General features: G+C 33.9%; 1 protein-coding gene across 1 annotated transcript; it reads left to right on the forward strand.

Annotated features, from left to right (window-relative positions):
- Window positions 1–107: 107 nt before the first annotated feature.
- Window positions 108–20,625, forward strand: LOC128220445 (uncharacterized). Its single transcript, XM_052928838.1, has 9 exons — window positions 108–298; window positions 5,542–5,736; window positions 6,875–6,978; window positions 8,186–8,321; window positions 8,626–8,769; window positions 11,469–11,666; window positions 14,651–14,764; window positions 17,779–17,869; window positions 18,442–20,625. The coding sequence occupies exons 1-9, from the start codon at window positions 238–240 to the stop codon at window positions 19,103–19,105; spliced, it is 1,707 nt and encodes a 568-aa protein (XP_052784798.1). The 5' UTR covers window positions 108–237; the 3' UTR covers window positions 19,106–20,625.
- The last annotated feature ends 1,336 nt before the right edge of the window (window positions 20,626–21,961 follow it).

Raw genomic sequence — 21,961 nt, forward strand, 5'->3', positions numbered from 1 at the left:
TGAATTGAAACGCAATGAAGTATCCAAATTCAATGCAAAAAACCCAATATAAAGTAAACAGATAAACATATTTCGCTTTAAACCCTCGAGGTCTCTTCTATGTAAACTACATGACTACCCTAGTGTTTAACGTATTCACACAACACGGAAGTTTTAATAATACAATATAGTTATTACCTGTGATCACGTTACCAGATTTTCCTTAAGGAAGTTATAAGTGATTTAAAGTAACACAAAATGAATCCATTGAGATGTGTAATTGTGACAACTTTGTATTGTTTGGGAATAATTTGCCAAGGTACTGTGCTATTTCAATATAACAACAGTTCAACTAAAATTTTAATTTGTAATGATATATTTATTCATATAATTAAAATATTTAAACATAGACAATTGAATTAAGCATAAACATTGTTTTCTGATTGTGACTGTTAAAGAAAAACTCATTCTCAACGTATGGAGCTTATTAGCTTATGAAGATATGAAAGCATGCAAAAACAGCACCAAAACATGACATGTTGTAAAATGTAAACACAAGGCAATGTTTATACTGTGTAGAGTAGTAATTGCTACCATTACCTTGGTTATTAAATTTAAACATATCTAGAGCGAAGCTTAAGTAATGTATTTTTTTCTATCACGAGGATTTTGTATACTAACTGTGTTTTAAAATGTTCTCTTTTAGGATAATTAATTTAACATTTAAAGATGGTACATGTTTCAAACCTCTGTAATATTTCTATGTCGCTTAATGTGTTTCTAAACGTGAACGGAATAACTTGAGGAGTATCATATGCATGGAATATGAGTTGTTTGTAAAAACTGCTATTTTTTAAAAGTGTGATGTTCTAAAGTTCCATACTAAAGTTACGTCAAAGTTAATAAAAAGGAAATATTGTAAAACAGAAGCAATCTGGATTTCTAGCATTTGCGACTGATAAACAATATCGGCAAAAGTTATCGTACATTCCTCAAATTCGGTAGCAAACTTCCGACAAAGATATTTACACTCCGTCGACATAAGTTTTGACCCTTAAAGTATGTATCTAAACAGGGTCTTTTAGCGCACGAAGTGCTAAAGGTGAGCTCTAATGAATGCCCTAAGTACGGCGTCCGTTGTCAACATTTTCAACCTGAAGTGGTCCTTTACAAAGATTATTCTGATTATGTCCTTATGATTAAAACGTGGTCCAGCCCGGGGGTCTATCGTTTTCCATATACAAAAAAAAGATTATATTATTGTTTGAACATAGACTTAAAGTGACACTCTTATTCAAAATCAATACATACACATGTAAATCAAACATAGATTTTGTGTGATACACCCTCAACTACTTACTAAATAATGCATTTATGGAAAATATTAATTACTATAAATAATATTATTACTGTCTATTCGATAGCGGAAAACGCATAAATATTAAATGATTGGTGAATGCTAAAAGATTTACTGCGATTTTCTATGGTCTCATAAGGTAGAAATACCATGTTTTCTGTACATTTCTTTTAAATTAAACATGGTTTCCTTCATAACTACCATTGTTTTCGACATTTGTTCATCCTTTTCGGTATATTTAAACAATTGTATTTAATGTGTTAAATATTATTTGGGAGTAATAGTGCATCTTTAAATTAAATAGGCAAAGTTTGAAATCTTATTCTCTAAAACCGCATGTCCCAGATCAATGGTATTTAGTATGCAGCCTCAAGTAGTGGTACTTCACCAAGTAAAGTAAAATTATGTCTCTGGAGTCAATAGTTGCGCCGCTTTTGTGATCGAGAGTTTTCTATATACCTTTATCAAAGAGGTAGCAAGTTTCCGTATTTAAGTAACATCTTTGAAAATCTTCTTCTTTAAAACCGGTAGGTCAAAGCCCTATATATTTTGTATCCAGTCTCATGAAGTCGTCCAAGATAGTTCTAATTATGTCCCTTTGGCAAAAAATGACCACGCCCTAGGGGTCCATGGTTTTCTATATACTCATAAAGAAAATATTCTTGTCTGAAACCGCAAGACCATGAATTATGCTAGCACCGGGTGTGACGGGTTTTCTGTTTCTTTATAAAATCTATAAATTCTACTTCTTTGAAACCGCATGACACAGACTCTTGATATTTAGTTTGAAGACTTATGTAGAGGTCATTTGCCAAGAATATTTAAATAATGTCCTTTCGGTCGAAGCTGGTCATGGCCCAGAGGTTCTAGGTTTTCTAGGTTTTCTATATTGTATAATGTAATCTTTGAAAATCTTCTTCTCTTGATATTTGGTGTGCAGACTCATGGTGTGGCCTTTTACCAAGATTGTTCAAATTATGTACCTTAGTTCATAGTAAAGTTTTCTTCCTTAACCATCAATGACACCCTTAAAAACAATGTTTTCTTAGTAACCACATACTTTGCTAACATCCAGTGACCTCTTTGGCAACTATTGACTTAATAAGCATCCATTTACTTTTTTGATAACCAATGACCTTATTAGAACCCAATGACTTCCTGATCAACCATTATTTCCTCAGCAAATACCTACATCCACGGCAACCTCTGACTTTCTTAGCAACAAATGGAAACGTTAGCAACAACCAAAGTCTAAGGAAGCCATGACTTCCTTAACAACCGACAAATTTGATAGCAACCACTGACTTCTTGAGTAACCATATAATTTCCTACCATCTACTTACCATCATTTTTACTAATGACTGTTTTAAAAACCAATGACTTCCTTAGCAACCACTTTCTTCTAGCAATTTCCTTAATAGAAAGCAACCGATGACTTCTTAAGCCACTACTAATAACTGGCTGTGATACCAATGACTTCCTTAGCAACCATTTACTCCCTGAGCAACCAAGTACTTCCTAACCAATGACTTTTTTATTAACTACATTCACCAATAGCGACCAATAAACTAATGACTTCCTTACCAACCTGTGATTTTTTTAGCAACTAATAATTAATTCAGCAACTTTCTTATATCATTGTAACCAATGACTTCCTTTTCACCAATGACTTCATAAGCCTCTAGTTACTACATGTACCGGTTATTTCCTTATCAAATGCAGAGTGGGGAAAGTAATGCATGACGTCGTAGAGTTATTTTAGTGTTGTTGTTTTTTTTAAATGTTATTTGTAAAACATAATTTTATAACAGTCAACAGCTGATCAAAAACATTGTTTCTCTCTATTGATAGGCAACTAAAAATAAACAGTACGATGAAAATTAAACGGACAAGCAGACCGCAAATTTTCTGTAACTAAAACGTAAATATGATGAAAAGGTAGTTACTTATTGAATTATTTTCTAAAATATTGTAAACATTGCCAACTTTGGAGCTTATCAGGGTAACGACGGTCTCTATCGATTTCTCCTCTCAGTGCAATAGTAGCTTTAAGATATGCTAGTTTAGCACGTATTTATCAACTGGACGCAGTGTAAGATTAAGGCAGATAAGAAATTCAGAATTTATGAGGGTCATAAAGTTAATCCGTCCTTTTATTAGAAGTTTCGATAGAAAATTTCAGTTTTAGGCGATTTTAGATTTAGCCATAATTAGGTAGAGCTGTTCTATAGGGGAAACGTTAGTTGATTCTTAAGTACTGAAATATCAATTCATCTACGGTAAACCTACTACTTTTACATCTTATATTTCGTGTCCTTAGTTGAAGTCTATAATTGATCGTATATCAAGACATTTAATTGAGGCCATGTCCACACCTTTATTTTAAGAATTTAATATGTTTCCATTAGCAGTGTTACACAAATTTTGGTGTGAATTTCGGAACAGAACCGCTAAAATGAAATATTAACTGCAGTTGCTATCATTTAGTACCGGCCTTTAACGATATAAGTTAATATGTCATTTTTGTTGTATTGACAATAAGACCGGTATACCCTTTTATTCCACAACAACATGTTGATTTAATGGCATTTTTACACGTTATGAAAACCTAGTGCACTCGTTACTTAAAATATGCTGACAAAACTCCATATAACACATTTCTTGCCTAATCAAAATAATTATATTTAAATTTATTAACATGTTGGGTTGAGTGCAAAATTGCAGACCAAAATGTTTACCATTAAGAATTAGAACTTAAGCATACCCAATGAACATGTTGACTCGATGTAGATATGTAAATTATTATCTTTGAATACCCTTATATATTATGTTTCATAGCCCATATGTATTTCCAAAATCGCCAATGAAACTTGAAACATTGATTTTTTATAAGAAAAGAGTTACGTTTCAACTGTCTGTAATAGTGACGCCAATTCAAAATGGGAATAATTTTTGCTAAATGTATAACTTTCTTTTTTTACACAAAAACAATAAATGACATTCCTTAACTACTAATGTAAATGAATAATCGATAATCGGGGTGGGCCATAAAACCATTATCGTACAGTTGAATACACAATTTGTGGGCATCGATTTTCTACAAATTTTACATAAATGTTCAAAAAGGACCAACAGATAATTAAAAAATCATTTTTTCGAAAAGTGCATTTGAAAGAGAAAAAAAAATCTGCATCGTAATCCGCTGGAAGCTAAGCGATCGGATGTCTATAATAACTTTAAACAGCAAAACAATTTTTAGCTCCTTCTTAGTTCAATATAACGTTTAATGACCAACAAAACCCTTAAAAAGGACCAAAATGTAAAAATCATAATATTAATACAAAACCTTCATCTTAAAGGGCAAGAATTATCCTAACATATATGTAGGAAGTAAGTTGATCTGTTGAAAGACTAAGTCATGTGAACTGTTTAACCATATGTTCCCTATATAAATCTATGGGCACTTTCGCTTCAGCAGATTTCTCCAACGTTGGCAATGGAAGCATAGTACAACAATTCAAAATATCATTTTTTAGATTAGAAGGACGAGGATTTTATTTTTCTTCACGTTATTTGTATGTGTAAATAAGGTTTACTCAATCCATGTTAAGCAAACTCCTTTTATTTTAATTAAACAATATACAGTTGTTGCACGGGCATATGTGTAACAGTCAAAACTGTTGTCTCGAGGTTGAGGGGATGACTTTGAAACTGTTGTCCTGAGGCTGACAGTTTTGACTGTTACACAAATGCCCATGCAACAACTGTTTTATTACCTGATTATGTGTGTTAACATCTTCAAAACGCGGCATTGTTTGTTAACGTCTGATATTGATTTGTTTACGTCTGGTTATGATCTTGGTAATATGGACGATTAAGCGCTTGAACTTTCTCCGGTATTCTCCGTGAACCAATTAAAATTACAAAACCAACACCGGAAATTCACGAGTTTAAACGATATGCAGTTTATCTTTAAAATCTCGGCAAAACCCATGACGTGACTATGACGTAGCCTCACGCGCGAGTAACAGTTCATACTGTTTACCGGTCAACAGTTCAAAACATTGTAATGTTGATTACTCTTTGTAAAACAGTCGAAAATAGTGAATTACATTTATATAGGGATACAAACGATAAACATTTGTTCTTATTACCCGATGCCTATATATAGATCAGCATTTGCTTAATATTGTGGAATTTTTCAGGTCAGGAAGTTTTTATCTCGAAAGATAAAACAAAATGGAACAAGTTTAAATGCACCTTGGCAGAACCAAGGGTAGTCTGCAGGGATGATGGCTCATGCAGTGTTGAAAATGGTTTGGAATTTCTTACAGCAGAAGATCAAGACAATGGATTTTGGATTGGATATGCCAAAAAATGGATTAGTTTTGCTTATGTTGGTAGGTAAACGCACATATTAATGTAAATATAAAAAACGTGCCAAAACAAGTACGATTTAGTTAGTTTGTCTTTATTTACAAGACAAATTTATTTTTAAACGGTTTTAAAAACAGTATAATATAGTATAATAGCATTGATATATTTGATACTTGCTATATATTTGATTTACCGCCTTCGAACGATCACTGAAACACGAGATCACTGGGGTTTGAACGAGTTTAAACGCAACCTCAATTTTGTCTCAACATTTAACAATTCTTTAAAAAAAAATCAAAATCAATGATAGCGTCAACTAGCATGACAATGAAGAATAAAATTAAACAAATAATATAAACCAATAAGTAACTTCACATGTAAGATACAGACACCACAAACAAACAAATAAATCCAGTCGGAACAACAGCGATAACTCGTGTAAGGTACGATTCAGTCATTCAAATATAGCTATTCGACATGGCTCGCCTGACTATACTCAGAGTTTAAAACTTTTACAGTAATTTCACATACAAGAAAAAGACAACAGTGTCATGTCTTCAAAGGTACGATAACACAGCCATTCGATATAGCTCGAGTAAAAAATGGGTTTATATATTCTGATAAATATAAAGGTACTTATATATTATGTATGTCCTTGTAAAGGAAGATTGTTAAAAAATAACCAACGTCAAATCATATTATAATCATACTCTTTTGACTAAAAATTCTCAACCACCAGATTTATAAAGTCTTAGCGTAACCAACAGCAGATTATTAAATATAAGTATAAAATCAATGTAGTTTGAATCGAAAAGAGCAGAGTTTCTAGTTTTCCAGTTTTTATTTGTACATTAATTGCACACGTGACTGGCAATATTTCTGTTGCGATATAGTTCAAGAAAACTGTCCTAGGCAGAGTATATTTTGTGCAACAAGGCAAACAAGGCAAACTAGTGACATAACTGACTTTTTTTATCTTAATCGATGTAAACATGATTAATATGATTAAATAAATGTTACCTTCTGGCTTTAAAATCTTCGTGCGCTATATTTGGGGTAGTACAACTCGTAACTTACAGTTATGCTTAAAGGTAGTATTCACCGCGGTATGTTTGATTTGTCAGCATCTTGCCTCTATAAGCAAATCTCTTTGTTTTAAAGGATGTGGCACATTGGATGCTGGAAACAACTATTCTGTTTCTACTCTGGGCGAATGTAGACGTATAACAGGATGCAAAACGTTCGGTATTCAAAATTCAACAGCGGTGAGTAATTCCGGAACAAATAAAGAAAAGTTCAAACTGAGAAATTTGCTGGAAGACAGTAAATATGACGAAAACAGGTAAGTTTACCGATGGGATACTGAATAACAAATGCTGCGATTAAGAATGTGGATATAACCAAAAACAAAATGTAGAATCTAAGGAAAAACGCAGCTATTTTAAAATATTTTTGCGATGCTTTTCAACAACAACAACAGATGGAATATCGGGCCGACAACGTTTTTATATTATGAAATGTGTGTTTGTCTTGTAGAGTTCTGTTTTTTTGTGATTTGTGGGTTTTAAATCTTATGCCGTTTAACAGTATATAGGTTAAGCCTTTGGGTACTGGGTATGTCACTATAGATTACATTGTGTAATCATTTACGGAATGAATTGCGGGGTTGATGTCATTATCGGGGTATGAACGCAATTGGGCTGGTCAAAGTGTGTGGAGTCCGCGTACTTTGAGCAGCCAAATTGCGTTCATATCCCCGATAATGACATCAACCCCACAATTCATTACTTATATTTACACCAATAGTTCATTATTTCATTCAAAAGTTGTTAAAAAACTACTTCATTTCATTTAAGAAAACCTTTCAGTAATCCTTTCTTACCCATTCTGTAAATAGTCCGACCCGACTGTAAGCGGAAACATTTTATTCAAATGACGTCACAATAACGCGGGAAAAGATCAACCACTTGAAATCAGTTTTAAACGTAAAATTGAAGCACTTGTGGCAACAATACATTTAAAATATAATAAATTAACACTTTCTATAAACTTGATTTATAGTATATGGGACCTGCTGACACAATACAAACAATATCAAGATCAACAACTTTCATGTATACTGTTATGCGATGAATTGTGATCCGAACATATCCGAAGATGTTGCGTTCATCGATTGATAAACGCAATTGCCGAAAAGCAGTTCATTTAAGGAATGGAAGTTGAGGTGTAAATATTTTTGGTTTTCCCCTTGCTTTAAATCTTAAATTACACATACAATGTGTGTATTATTAAACTGTGTCAAAACATGAAGAATTTTTGTTTTCACTGGTCTTTGTTTCTATATAGAAAAACGAATGGCCTCTTTTGACAGGTTTGTCTTTTAACTGACCGAGGCTTAAGCTGCATGCTGTTTCCCCAGTGGCAAGTGTAGCTCATTAATTGATGTTTAAGAATAATTTGATACTATTTCAGGGTTTGCGATGTAAATGTGCCAGTAATAACGCCCCGCGGACAAAAACATGCGGAGAAAAATGTGAAGAAGCTGATCAATATCCGTGTGGTGGCACAGCCGACACTGACACATTCTCATTGTACACTGTTGAAAATGGTACTAATTACATTGATTTATTATGCTTAGCTGCAGGCGAAACTTACAAACGAACTAAATTACATATTACAAAATGCATGCTTATAATAAAAACATCATCATCGGTAATCAGCACGGAAACGTTTGCAAGTTTACCAATTAAGCTAAAGTCATTTTGTAAGAGTGGTCCTTTTCTCTCCAAAGTCACGAAGGAAAATTAGGTATTTCGTAGTTATCAATTACAAATAACTTTATAGTTCGTTTAAAATAAGAATGCACATGATGTATTTTCTATATGGCTGATACATCTACCTTTATATTTCAGTTCCTCCTAGCGACCATTCAAATAACAAAACAAGAAACTGCTTACTGTTCTACTATCAGTACAAAACGAACGATGATTATTATTGGGAGTCGTGCAATTTAAACTTCACCCCAGCGCTATTATGCAGCAACAAAAAAAATTCAGGTAACTATAACTATTTTATACCACTAATATGAAACAAGACGAATCAAGTTTCCCAGTCTGACAATTTTGAGGCAACCACTCAACAAATTGGTTTATTGGAGTCACTAGACGGTTAGTCAGCAGGTTAATATTTTTAAATCATTCGTTCTGAAACTTGGTACAATAGTTATGGCATTAAGGCAAGAAGGAACCAAGCGACATTGCAATATTAAACACTTTTGGAACCTTTTAGCATTAACCCAACGATTTTTATTATCAATAAATGTACTTTTTCTTGAACCAATGTCGTTTAAGAATTGTGCACCATTTATTTTTTGTCTGATTCTTTTAAATGTATAAAATTTGTTGAGCAAACTAGCTTCGTTCATAGAATGGCATTGTTTTTAGTATTATTAATCATTGTTGATATGAAGTGCGAAAATCACTTTCCGTGAGCAACGGATGATTCGTCCTTAAGCAGCGTGCGGTTGAATAGCCCCTTGGTATGGAGTAAGAGAGTGACCATATTTCATCAAAAGTTTAAATATATCAGACCCAATATGTCTTTGCCCTTTATCCAGTCCACACAGTCGTAATATAACTGTTTATTATTATTGACAATTGCCAGCATTACAGCAAAAGTCATAATGACAATTAGTGTATTTCAAATTAGTCTTTTGTAAATCAGCAACAAAAGTTCGCTTTCCAATGTGGTGGTCTGTAAATATAACTGAAGTACTGAAAGTACTGCTGGAGTGGATTTGTGATCGAGTATGTACACGAGCCATCTTAACGAAGACCCAATGGGACACAAGATTAAGGCCTCACATACACTTAACGAGATACACACGGCGTTCAAAATAACACTGAGAGTACCCACGTTCGCTATAATATTTGAATTTACAAATACTGGGGTCACCGACTTGAAAAGTTCATCGAAACATGCAGCTATCAAAAAGCATGTGAACTAACGATAAAACGCGCACAAATAAAGGCATCACAAACAAGACCCACAAAAGGCAAATGAACTATAAATGTTTATCGATACATACAGGGGAACCGCCTTGGAACAATGACAACAAGAATAATATTGTAGGGACGAGACAATAAGGTCATCTATTGATACGCATCGCTACAACTACACACGGGCACGATAAGTTACCGATACATAAATCCTAATACAAAAAACAGACGCTACAGTAACCGGAAAAGTTATCATGTAACATGTTTCCAAACCGTATAATTGTTAAACTATTTTTTTTCTGACATTTTTGTGACATTATTGTGACCAAAACAGTTTTATAAACAAGCAAGTGTTTAAAAAAGGAAGTCAAGCATAAGTTAATTAGCATTCCTTTCACTAGATATTTGTGAATAGAATGCATGTTGAATGCCCAAGGATGGTTTAAATGCCTGTGTTAGGACTATTGAAATTGCATATTGCTCGTCGGCTTCGTTGCGGTACCGGTGTGGTTAAATTCCCATTGCCGTTGTTAATATCCCTGAGTTAACTCACCGCCGTTGACACAACTTAGGTCGACGTTTACTTATTACTTTTTCCGTCCCTTAATTGCCGTCATTGTTTCGAGGGCAATGACCGTTTAACGTTAGTGGCGCTCTCCCTGTCGTTGTCACCATTTCGTTCGTTGTCACTGATACTTCATCCTTTTTTTAACACCAATCGATTTGGCTTTTGTTGTGATTGATCGTCAACCTTTTTGTAGTGCGATTTTTCGTGATGTACGCGGAAAATGAAAGAAATGATCAAACACTTACACGTCAACAATTCGCATAAGTATTCCGTTATATTTATGTTAACGTTTGTGATATCTAACACATGGCTAATTAATAAACACAAATAACAGTTAATCCCCCTCAAACATCCAATGTTTTTCCCGCCACTATGCTAGTTTTAGACGGACTGACGTTCTCCAAGTTGCCGAATGTTATGCTTTTATAATTACGATGTAATGTTTACTGCGTATAATCGAATTCCTCGGGGCTAAATTAAACTATAATGGTTAAAAAATGAAGGGAGTGTTTGCAAAATGAACAATATAAGCCTAATCGGAGCATGCATTGGCATGAAGGCGATAAAAAGGCTTGGAAATGCTGTTGCCAATAAATGTTACACTGGTACTAGCTCACCCTACGACCCTCATCAGCAGGCGTCACATTATAACGATTATGAATTTATTTTATTACCTGTGGTATTTTATTATCCATTGAGATTTGCAACATGCAGGCAGATTTAACAACGTAAGAGTTGAAAATGTAACTTTTGACATTTTTCCCACTCGGCCAAGGTCTCAGGAGACCTGACAAGCTGTTTATTGCACATACATTAATTGCGACGTACAGTATAATTACTAAAATGATGATTAGGAGATAAATGAATATATTCCTGCTTTAGTTTGAAAAATATTTTTTGAAAAGTACAATATATTTCAAAATTTATTTATCTGTTGCGTGAAGTTATTAAAATATTGTGATATTTGAAAGAAAGATTCTTAGTGCAAAATCAAACTCTCTATACAGAAGGAACGGGCCATTCAATGATATGTGCACAAGGAAAACGGTCGGTTATACAGATCGTCTTTGAACAAAAAACAGACCGATTCAAGATGTGCTATATATAGATGATTATAAGAACATCGTATATTTAACGACGATTAAAGTTATTTGTTTGTTATCATGATGCATGTTCTATTTTGATATAGAATCTAACCCGATGGCGGAAAAATTCAATTCAAGTAATGAACGTTGGGCCAAGGCTGTTGAAAACTGCATCGATGGAGGAAAATTCCCTGCATCGATACAAAGTATCAATAATGTGAAATTTACAGACGAGGACAAGCAGAACCATTGGACAGGAATAATTAAAAAGGAATCTATCATATCTTTGAGCGATATGCTTGGTAAGTACATCATTCTATCTGTGTTTACCGTCTAATATATTTAAACTGTTAACACGGGCTTATGCAGCGATTTATTTTTAGGCTGTATGTCGCTAGGTCTTTAGACTTTTATAACCATAAATCAGAATCTACCATTGGCAGATCGACATAGTATTTTCTTACATTTTACGAGAAAATGCGTGTACGGTTGTATCATCGCGAAAGCTGTATTAAAGTATTACTTCATACATTTTTAAATGAGTATTTCAAGTGACTGATTATCCATGGTCTCGATTATACTGAGTTTCAGCATAAAAATCTAAAACTATTTGCGAAGGAATGCATGCATTCACATTCTAAATTATATGTTTATGTTAATTAATTTAACAAATTACACGAACTAAGCATGCCAAAAACATTTCAACGCTTTAAGTGCTTAGATTGTGATTGTTAAAAAGGCTGACAAGAAAAATAACGTAAACGGTTCAGATATTGCGAAATTTTTTGGTAGCAGGTCGAATGACGGTATGCATTTTATTCAACAATGATCCCTGCATGTGTTAACAAAGGCAACACACGACTGCTTTTTAACAAACGATCATTTAAATGAAAACCATTTCAACAAAACTTTCCCTTTAAAAACATAGTTAAGCAAATTGTTGTTGATTTAAAAAAAAATCGATACGTTTCAAGGCCGTTATTCACTTTCGACCGAAGTTTAGTGTATTTAATAATGGAAAACGTTTTTGTTTTTTTGGTTAACGTTGGTGTTCACAAAAGACACAAGTGTAGAGAGCGTGAGAGTGAACTAATTAGTGTTGACCGTGTAAACTATTTACTACGATTTTGTTCCATTGTTGTTGTTGTTTTGTGTGTGCTTTTTTCCATAGTGATATTGCATATTTTAGAGTTGAGTTGAGTTGGGGGAAAGAAGTGTATGCAAACATGTGTACGACAAATTTAAACGACATAGTTTTGTTGTCATGAAATCAAATTTCTGTTAAAAGGAAAGTACCCATATTCATACTATTTTTCTGATTAATTTAAATTCGTTGTAAACTTAGAAAATAAAGTATGAAATGATTTTGAAAAGGGCAAATATTTTGTCTTATGGTATGTATTCACTCGGTATTTTCTGAATAGAAAAAAAGGAATGAAATGTTTGCCAAGCAAAAATTGTATAAATATTTTATTTTTTTTACACTTTGAAGGTTATTGCATCTTGAAAGTAAGGGATCCATCTGTTGTTGAAAGCGATATTATGTTTAAAAAAAGGCCTTGTTTCAGTTGTTAAATACGATTGAATGTCGAATTTATTAGAAAGTAAGAATACATTTTTTTTATTCAAACTCATCGGACTAGCTTTGTTGTCTTGGTTTCCTAATAACACAAAGTTAAGGTTAAATCTATCAAATCATTCAATCTAATTATCAATCAATCAATCAATCAATTAATAAACCAGTTAAGACAAATATTCTTTTGTTAAAGAATAAAACTGAATTACATTTGTAACTAGTTCTTTAATAACTTTAAATACAATCACAATAAAACTTCAAATAAATACAGTTTTTGGTTATTCGTTTAATTTCGATTCAAGCACTTGTTTACTATACCGTGAACTTTCGCTGTATTTTCTTTTTTTATGATCTGACGGTAAACTTGGAATATTGGCCTTCAGATCATGAAATATGAAGGCCGTTAATCCAATAATAAACGGCTCTGTTAAATAAAAACAATGGCAACATTTGTAATTTGATAGCCCTTTGTTGCGTAGTTATGTGTCTACCTTTCCCCGCAAATTTTGTTTAAAATGAATTTTAAAACATATATAAATATATCACGCCTCCAACATGAATGACGCAACGCCATTGATCACATTTTTGGATGACCTATCTTTAAATCGTTTTAAAATGGCGTCTATTTTCCGGTTCCTATTAATAGATGAAACATTTCCCAGAGTGTTGTCGACTTGATCACTGCAAACAGTAGTTATTAATAGTATTAATTTTCATTTTATGAAATTGCTACAGTATTTTTCACAATTCGTTTCCTACTAAATTTCTATTCATGAGCACCACAACCTATTCATTGACACCACAACGTTCAGAACTTCGAGCAAAGTGCAGCAAGTATAACAAAGTTCTAAAATTTGTAACGCGGCAACCTTTAGTCAATAAAAAAAGCCACACACATGTAAAGAAAATGCTTAAACCTAAGGTACGAGAACAATTCTCACGAAAATTCAGATTTTTACGTTGTCAACACTAACGTCTAGCAAGTTATGCAAGTTCTAGACGATCAGATATTAAGTTTTATTAAAAACATTTACATTTAGAACAACTCGTGGCCATTCCTTTGTTGAACTACATTCTCCAATTTTTTAAATTTACTCGTATAAACCTCCAAAAATGAAAAATAAGAAACCATACTCACTGTTTACATCCATATTCCTCTCATTGGCACTAAAACGGAAGACGCCTTGGAGCATTTTCAACACATAACAAAATATTATGGCTCCAATGATTACCCGGCGTGTTTTTAAAGCATTATAAATTTTGCATTACTAGTAAAATGTTTAATGGAAAGATCATAGAATGGGCCATGAAGCTTAACTTTTGTTTTTAAATACGTTGAAGGAGAGATTCCATAAGTTGTATATGTTGTAAACAATTTTTAGAAACGCTTGACTTGTTCTGCATAAATTTGAATCAAATCAACATATTTAAATATATATTTTGTTTAATTCTAATGTTTTGAAAGTAGTATTTGTGTAAACTTGAGAACGTACATTCACTTAAAAGGAAGACATCATGTTTGGTATAATGCAACTTTTTTGAAAGAATATAAAATCGTATTATTTGTTCTGCTGATATTTTACACATATCAACGTATTTAGATATTTTTTTTATAAAATCTAAGTGTTTGAAATTAAAAGATGTATAAGTACAAACTTGAGAAAGTCTATTATAGTTTCGTATAACATTTACTTATCCATTACCTTACAGATGATAACACCTATCCACCTTTGACGTATGCATATGTGGAAAAGATCAACCGGACTGTTTACGTGATATTTGAAGGAGACTGGAAAACAAAGAGAAAAAGCTTGTGTGCAGGAGGTAAATACAATTTGAGCATTAATATCATTTGTTTACTTAAGTTTGGATAGGTGTGAGGTTAAGCTTTTATGACCGGTTTAAATTCGAAGTTGGATCATACTTTGTTTTACTAACCGTGTCAATGCAGTTACCCCAATATGTATATCAACGTCCCCAGTGAGCTCCTACTCGGTGCTCACTAAACGTGCCAAGACGGTTACCCCAACAAGTATATCAACGCCCACAGTGAGGTCTTACTCGGTGCTCACTAAACGTGCCAAGGCGGTCACCCCAACTAGTATATCATTGCCCGCAGTTAGTACTTACTTGGTGCTCACTTACCGTGCCAACGCGGTCACCCAAACGTGTATATCAACGCACCAGTGAGATCTTACTTAGTTTTCACTGACCTCACAAAGGCGGTTACCCAAATATGTATATCAGCGCCCCCAGTGATTACTTACTTTCCCCAGTGAGCTCATACCTAGTGTTCACTGACCGTGCCAATCCGATTACCCCTACATGTATTTCAACACCCCCGGTGTGATTTAACTTTGTTTTCGCTGAGCGTGCTAAAGCCGTTACCCAAACATGTTTATCAACGCCCCCAGTGAGTTCTAACTTTGTTTTTACTCACCGTGCAAAAGTGGTTACCATAACATACATATCAACGCACCCAGTGAGGTCTTACTCTGTTTTTACTGATCGTGCCAATGCGGTTACCACAACATGTATATCAACGCCCCCAGTGAGATCTTACTTTGTTTTTTACTGATCATTCCAAGGTGGCTAACCCAACATGTATATCAACGCCCCCAGTGAGAGCTTACTTTGTATTCAACGACCGTGACAAGGCGGTTACCCCAACATGTATATCAACGCCTTCAGTGAGATCTTACTTTGTATTCACCGACCGTGACAAGGCGGTTACCCTAACATATATATCAACGCCCACAGTGAGATCTTACTTTGCGTCCACTGTTCGTGCCAAGGCGGTTTCCCCAATATGTATATCAACGCCCCTAATGAGATTTTACTTTGTATTCACCGACCATGACAAGGCGGTTACCCGAACATGTATATCAACGCCTCCAATGAGATCTTACTTTGTATTCACCGACGGTGACAAGGCGGTTATCCTAACACATATATCAACGCCCACAGTGAGATCTTGCTTGGTGCTCACCGACCGTGCCCAGGTGGTTACCTCACCATGTATATCTACGCCCCCAGTGAGGTCTAACTGTTTTTGCACTGACCGTGAAGAGGCGGTCACCCCAACATGTATATCAACGCCCCAGTGAAACCGTGACCGTGCTAATATGCTCTACGTATAACATATTTTAAAGGCGCAAATTGTAGGTTGATGCATTTTTTTTTAATGCGTTATCATGTTTAACTCTTTTGACTTTGATAAAATTTGCGTTTAATCTTTATTTAGGATTGTTGGGATAAAAGTGAGGTTTGTGCACTTAAACTATTTTAAACCTATTTTAAATTATAGAATAATTTCTGTTATAAAGTGCACTTACTAGCGTGGACATATTATAGTGATTCCAAATTCATTTGTATAACAATGAAACTAAAACTACAAGTGATACGAATAGTTGAACCTCTATTGTTGTTGTTTTTTCCTTAATAGACAGAGTTACATCTGATGTTTTCTTTGCATCATATTTGTCGCAAAACAATTCATGTACATAGAGTTAAATAAAAAATTACTCTACCGACCAGTTTTAAAGATTGGTTATGTTTCTCAAGTGTTGTTACTAACAAAACTATAGTTTTTATACAGCCCATATTGGGAAATATATTTCGTAATTTATGTTTTGGATTTCCACATAGTTTTGATTCTCAGATACTTATACCCATATATCACAACAGGTCCTACATCAGGCGTGACGGAAACATGATTATTTAAAAGGCATATTAAAAGCATTTATCATTTTAAGCAATCCATTTGATAACTAATATGGCACAATATTCCAATTAATATTTACAGTCGATACCAGAAGGGATTTACTATATGTTATGCCATTGTTTTATGAATAAAGGTTTTCACCTAGTTGAAACAAAATTTATTGTTATTGTTGATACGGCCGAGAAAGTTAATTTACTATAAATCATGATAGATTTAGAGTAAAATGGACACCTAGAATTTACAAATGATAATTCAAATTGTTATAGAAAAAACTTGATGTAGGCATACTTAAAAACATAATTCTAATTTAACAATTAACTAATGAATCATTGTTGTTTCTTTTTATTTTGAAGTTTCAAAATGTAAAGGTAGTAGACACTTTTGAGGTAAGGAAAAATGCGTTAAACGCAATGGTATAGTGAGTACTTAAATATATCTACAACAGAAAACGTCGTGAAAGTACCTAGCAATGTGTCCAGCAAAGAGGATATATATATATCTGCTTTGCATGGGTAGGTTAAAACGTCTTGGACAATTAGCTTCCGACACAACTGTATACGGGGCGCAAAATACTCTTCTGTAACAGACATCCGGCCTGTGTGAAATGTATTAACTTTTTAAGATTATCTACCTTTAACGCTTTGGCGCGTATAACAAGTAATTGAATTGTGTGATTTCCAGTGTATGTTTGGTATATCTAAATATGATCAAGAATTAGTAGAATAATGAGTTATAACAACCTATTCTTTGCAAACTGTTATTTAGAATAGATACAACCAGCATGAGTAATAACAGATATGCTTGATCCATGAACATTCCGTATTTTCTGAGTTTAATACCATAGCATATCAAACACCTGTCGTGATTTGGTATGAATCAAATGTTTATTTAACTGATCGCAAATCTAGCTTTTTGTACGCATTGTAAAACATGATCGAAAACAACTTGTTTTTTTCCCCTAAACACAACAAGAAAGAAACAAAAAGAGCTATACACCAATATGATATGTTACATGTGTTATCCAATATTGATTGCGCACGATTGAACTTACACACTTAAAAACACAAATGAGTGTGACTACATAAACGCCCAAATTATATTTTATATTTCACAGGATCAACGGCAGGCCTCGCTGCTGGTTTGTCCGTATCTGTGGTAGTGATTATCATTGTGGCGGTTATTGTGATGGTGTTTTTGAAAAGAAGGTCGGTTTACTTGTTATTATTTATTTGTTTTATATAATTGTACTAATGAATCAATACGCTAACGTTTAAAATGTTGTTTCTCTAAAACTAAGGATAAGAAATTTATCTTCAAGGCAACTTCAGTTTAAGCGACATGGCCTTATCTGGCTGCCTTTATGTTTAAAAAGTCAACATCCCTTGCACTATTCTAAATGTTGCACTTAAAAAAAAACGTTAAATGTTTCTCTTAGCTGAAGCACAGATTTTATGGACTGAACATATTTAAAACATGGCGCAATGATCTTGTATGTTCAATTTAAATGCATTGTTAAACGTGTATTTGTAAGATTACCATGATGTACAACACAAGTTCTTTCGCTCGATTGATTTTCGAAGAAAAAGACAAAGCAGTGCCTTAAGTATCTTTGATGTCATCGTCCGCGTCGATGGTTTCGTCGTTTACCTGCGTCATAGCTCAAAAAGAGACTTCAGAGGTCATGCAAAGGTCCATAATATTGCTCATTAATGTATCCGACATATAAAACATAGTAGTGAAAATGATAAACAAATGCTACGTTTGTTTGTCTTTACAGGGGACTTCTAACAAAGTGCTTCAAACAAAATGATGAAAAAAGCATTCATACCGAAGACACAGCAACCGAAATAGCATGCATATCAACACCGATATTTGAATCTACTACAAACATAGTGGATGACTTAACAGCCACAAATCATTCTTATTTTGTGCTTGAAAAAACGTTTGATGAAGAAACCAAAGAGGAGACCGAACACTATGCAGAGCCAGATATGACCGATGTTGACCATCATGATTTGACCGATGAGTCACAAAAAGATACTGAAAACGATTACGACACAACTAATGACAAAAAGAGCTCTGTCAAGGCTGGATTGGCTAAGCCAAATAATAGTTATAACAAAGTCACTTTACATCAAACTAGTGAGTACGATCATATTAATAGAAGACCGCCAAAGTCGGACAGACAAACTGAAAATGAATACGATATTTCGAATAACCTGATCGACGGCAAACCAAACAATAATTTAAATGAGAACAGTGATACATATAACCATTTGAACAAACATGACTTAAAGAACTTTGGCACAGATAACGTTTATGGAAAGTCAGAAACAGATGGCGATAGTGGATATGCTACTTCAAGTGCTCTTACACTTCGCAGAAACATGGATAAAAATGATCAGCAAGCTGATTATGATGTGATAAAAAAGAAACGGTAGAATTATGTGCCAGTTAAAGGACATTTACTTACATGATTTGATCATTTAAAGTTATCAAATTCCATGAAATTTGAAAGATGCAGAGAGAGTTTGTCAACAAGACCATGACACATGTTGCCGATTAACCCTATTCTTGTAAATTTGCCCTATCTGTCACTTTTGTTTGCAAAAACACTCAACAAATCATACTCATCCATCAGTTAAGAAGCATGATCGTTATGCATATTCAATATCAAGGAGAAAGTATTTTTATCACCTCAATGGCATCTTCGGGCTATAAGTTTCTTGAATGAGTTTCGTTTATTTTTGCGCACTTCTTGCCAGCGTTATGTAAATCTACGATATTACTGTTGGAATTACATATGGAAACGCATTAATGCACTACGGAAATTTAAGCAACGTAAAACATATATATTGTCTCTTGTACAAAATGCATTATTGTATGACTACATCCTATCTTTCTTGTTAAATGACTTCATCAGTTTCAGTATATTTGTCCAATAGTCTCATAAAAACCTCTTCGCGGTTACGGAGCTTGAATTGCAAATCGCAACACGTCTCGCAATCGTTTTTTTACCATCAACAACCTCTTTTTGGATTGCGCTTCCGTCATCCATGAGAATAACTACATCGCTGCAATCATTACTCTTTTTGTTTAATAATAATGCTCAGTATCACCAAGGGTCTAGCGTCAACAACTTTCACCATGCTCGCCATCGAATGCATTGCAGCAATCTTAATGAGCATGTCCACCTAAGAATATCGTCCCCTGTGTACAATTGGAGCAAAATAAGACACTTCCCACTTTTTTACATGTCCATTATATACTAACCGAAGAAAGGTCTTGTTTGAAAATCTCAGTACCCTTAACACTATTACCGTACAGCTTATATTGTTTGAAGACAAATCTTACACCTCAAGTATCAACAAACATATCCACCAATTACAAACATTTATCGCAAACGTTATTCAAACATATTTCAACATCGAACCTACTCACCGTCTCTGACTTGCCTAAGTTACTTCTCTTTCCCTTCAGTCTCTCCTTCCGTTCTATTCCTTCACTCTTGTTCTATCTTCAGCACTATACAATGTCAAACTTTTCTTTTTTATGCATATAGAAATACATGTATTTAAAATTATTTTTGCGTTTCAATTACGACATATTCTGTAACAATTATTTATGCCTGTTTATTCCTCTTCAGTGTACTATTGTGAATAATGAACTTAAAAAGGACAACATATATTATTCTGGTATTTCACACCACGTGTCAATTGTTCTAATGATATACAGTATAGAGACTTATAATGAGCATTTATGCTTACTTTTCAATACTGTAAATGTATAGTTAAATTGCTAGTAGAACTAATTCTTGATATCTTATACTTAAATATATTGACTATCATAATTACTTACAAATATTGACTACCATAATTACTTACAAATATTGACTACCATACTTTGTGAGTATATGACTACTTGCTATTATGTGTGTTTTTAAACTTATTACATTATCAAAATAAATACTGATTAAACCAATTTACCATCCATGGCTTTATCAGTCTCATTTGCCCATCGTTTTAGTCTTTCGTCTATTAACACAGGGAATAACTTTGCAAACCAACTAGGTGATGTATAACTTTGATAATAATTAGGATCTTAAGTATCACCTTTTTTAAAGATAGGTAAAACTACGCCTTTTGTCGTCGTGTTATGAAAGCATTGTTTTATAAAACACATGTACTATATATAGTAACATTTTACGAAAGTAGTTCGTTCCTGCAAAAACGAGTATCGTTTCCACCCGTGGTATTATCACTGCACTTGATGGCGATTATGGCACAATATCCCTTAAAAGAGGAGCGCTGGCAACAAGACGTCAGTTTCACGAAAATAAAAATGGCCAACGAATACCTGCTAGGCAAACATTCAAAACAGAAAAGGGATTTAAACGGAACTATGCATTCTTGGAACTGTACCGGATGTTTACATACGGTGAAGGTCATAATAAAGCAGTGAGACTATAAGTAACTTCCATGGCCGAGAGTGTCAGATAGGATCATGTTTTGCGGAAACGAGGTTTACCTATCTTCCACGAGCGGCTATGGTTGATGCTTTTTCTCCCATTCCAGTTAAACAAAATAAAGTTAAGATGTATTTTTTCGCTGGAACTCTTTTGTTCGTAGTGAAAATAATGTGCGTAATCATATGTGATAATTTGTGGTTGTCATGGATATGCGCGCAGTGATTCAGATTATGTAAATAATCAAATCGTTCTTTAAATAGTTCTGAAGAGAGGATAGCATTATTTCTTGATTGGAGCGCGAAAACTTTTTATGTGGCCATTTGAAGCGAGGAGTAATTAATTTGGATTTTAAATATTGCCACAAGACAAAGTTTCCATGATGCTACAGACGACGGTCTTCAACAAGGATGGTAAGTGAGTGACGACAATAAAAAGGGGTTCCATACGCGTACTTGTTTTATCTTTGCCCGTTAGCAAGATAATAATGTTCAGTAAGGCCAAGTTTTTGCATCCACTTATCTGTGGTGGGAGAAAAGGAAATGTGTTGCTGAAACGATTTATTTTTCTTTATCCACTGAGAAATGTTAATTATTCCAGCGATATGGTTAGGGTCATTCAAGCCGAGATTCTTAAGAAACTACTAATAGGCTTGATTGATCCTGGCTTCAACTACATTGAAAAAAGTCAAAATTAAGCGGTAAAAAACAGGAAATATTTGAAGAATAGAAATATTGCCGCCTTATCTCGAAAAAAGGAAGAAAAATGTTTGCTAATTTTACTTTTAGTCACTCGTTATTTTTCACAGCTATTTCCATTCAAAACCAATTTG

The sequence above is a fragment of the Mya arenaria genome, chromosome 15 (genome assembly GCF_026914265.1).
Source record: "Mya arenaria isolate MELC-2E11 chromosome 15, ASM2691426v1".
NCBI classification, from domain to species: Eukaryota; Metazoa; Mollusca; class Bivalvia; order Myida; family Myidae; genus Mya; species Mya arenaria.

Excerpts from the sequence above, each read along its gene's own strand:
- LOC128220445 (XM_052928838.1), top strand. The coding sequence starts at position 238 with ATGAATCCATTGAGATGTGTAATTGTGACAACTTTGTATTGTTTGGGA. Across the intron at positions 299-5,541 it reads TTTGGGAATAATTTGCCAAG|GTCAGGAAGTTTTTATCTCG; the intron begins GTACTGTGCTAT and ends GGAATTTTTCAG. Across the intron at positions 17,870-18,441 it reads ATGGTGTTTTTGAAAAGAAG|GGGACTTCTAACAAAGTGCT; the intron begins GTCGGTTTACTT and ends TTGTCTTTACAG.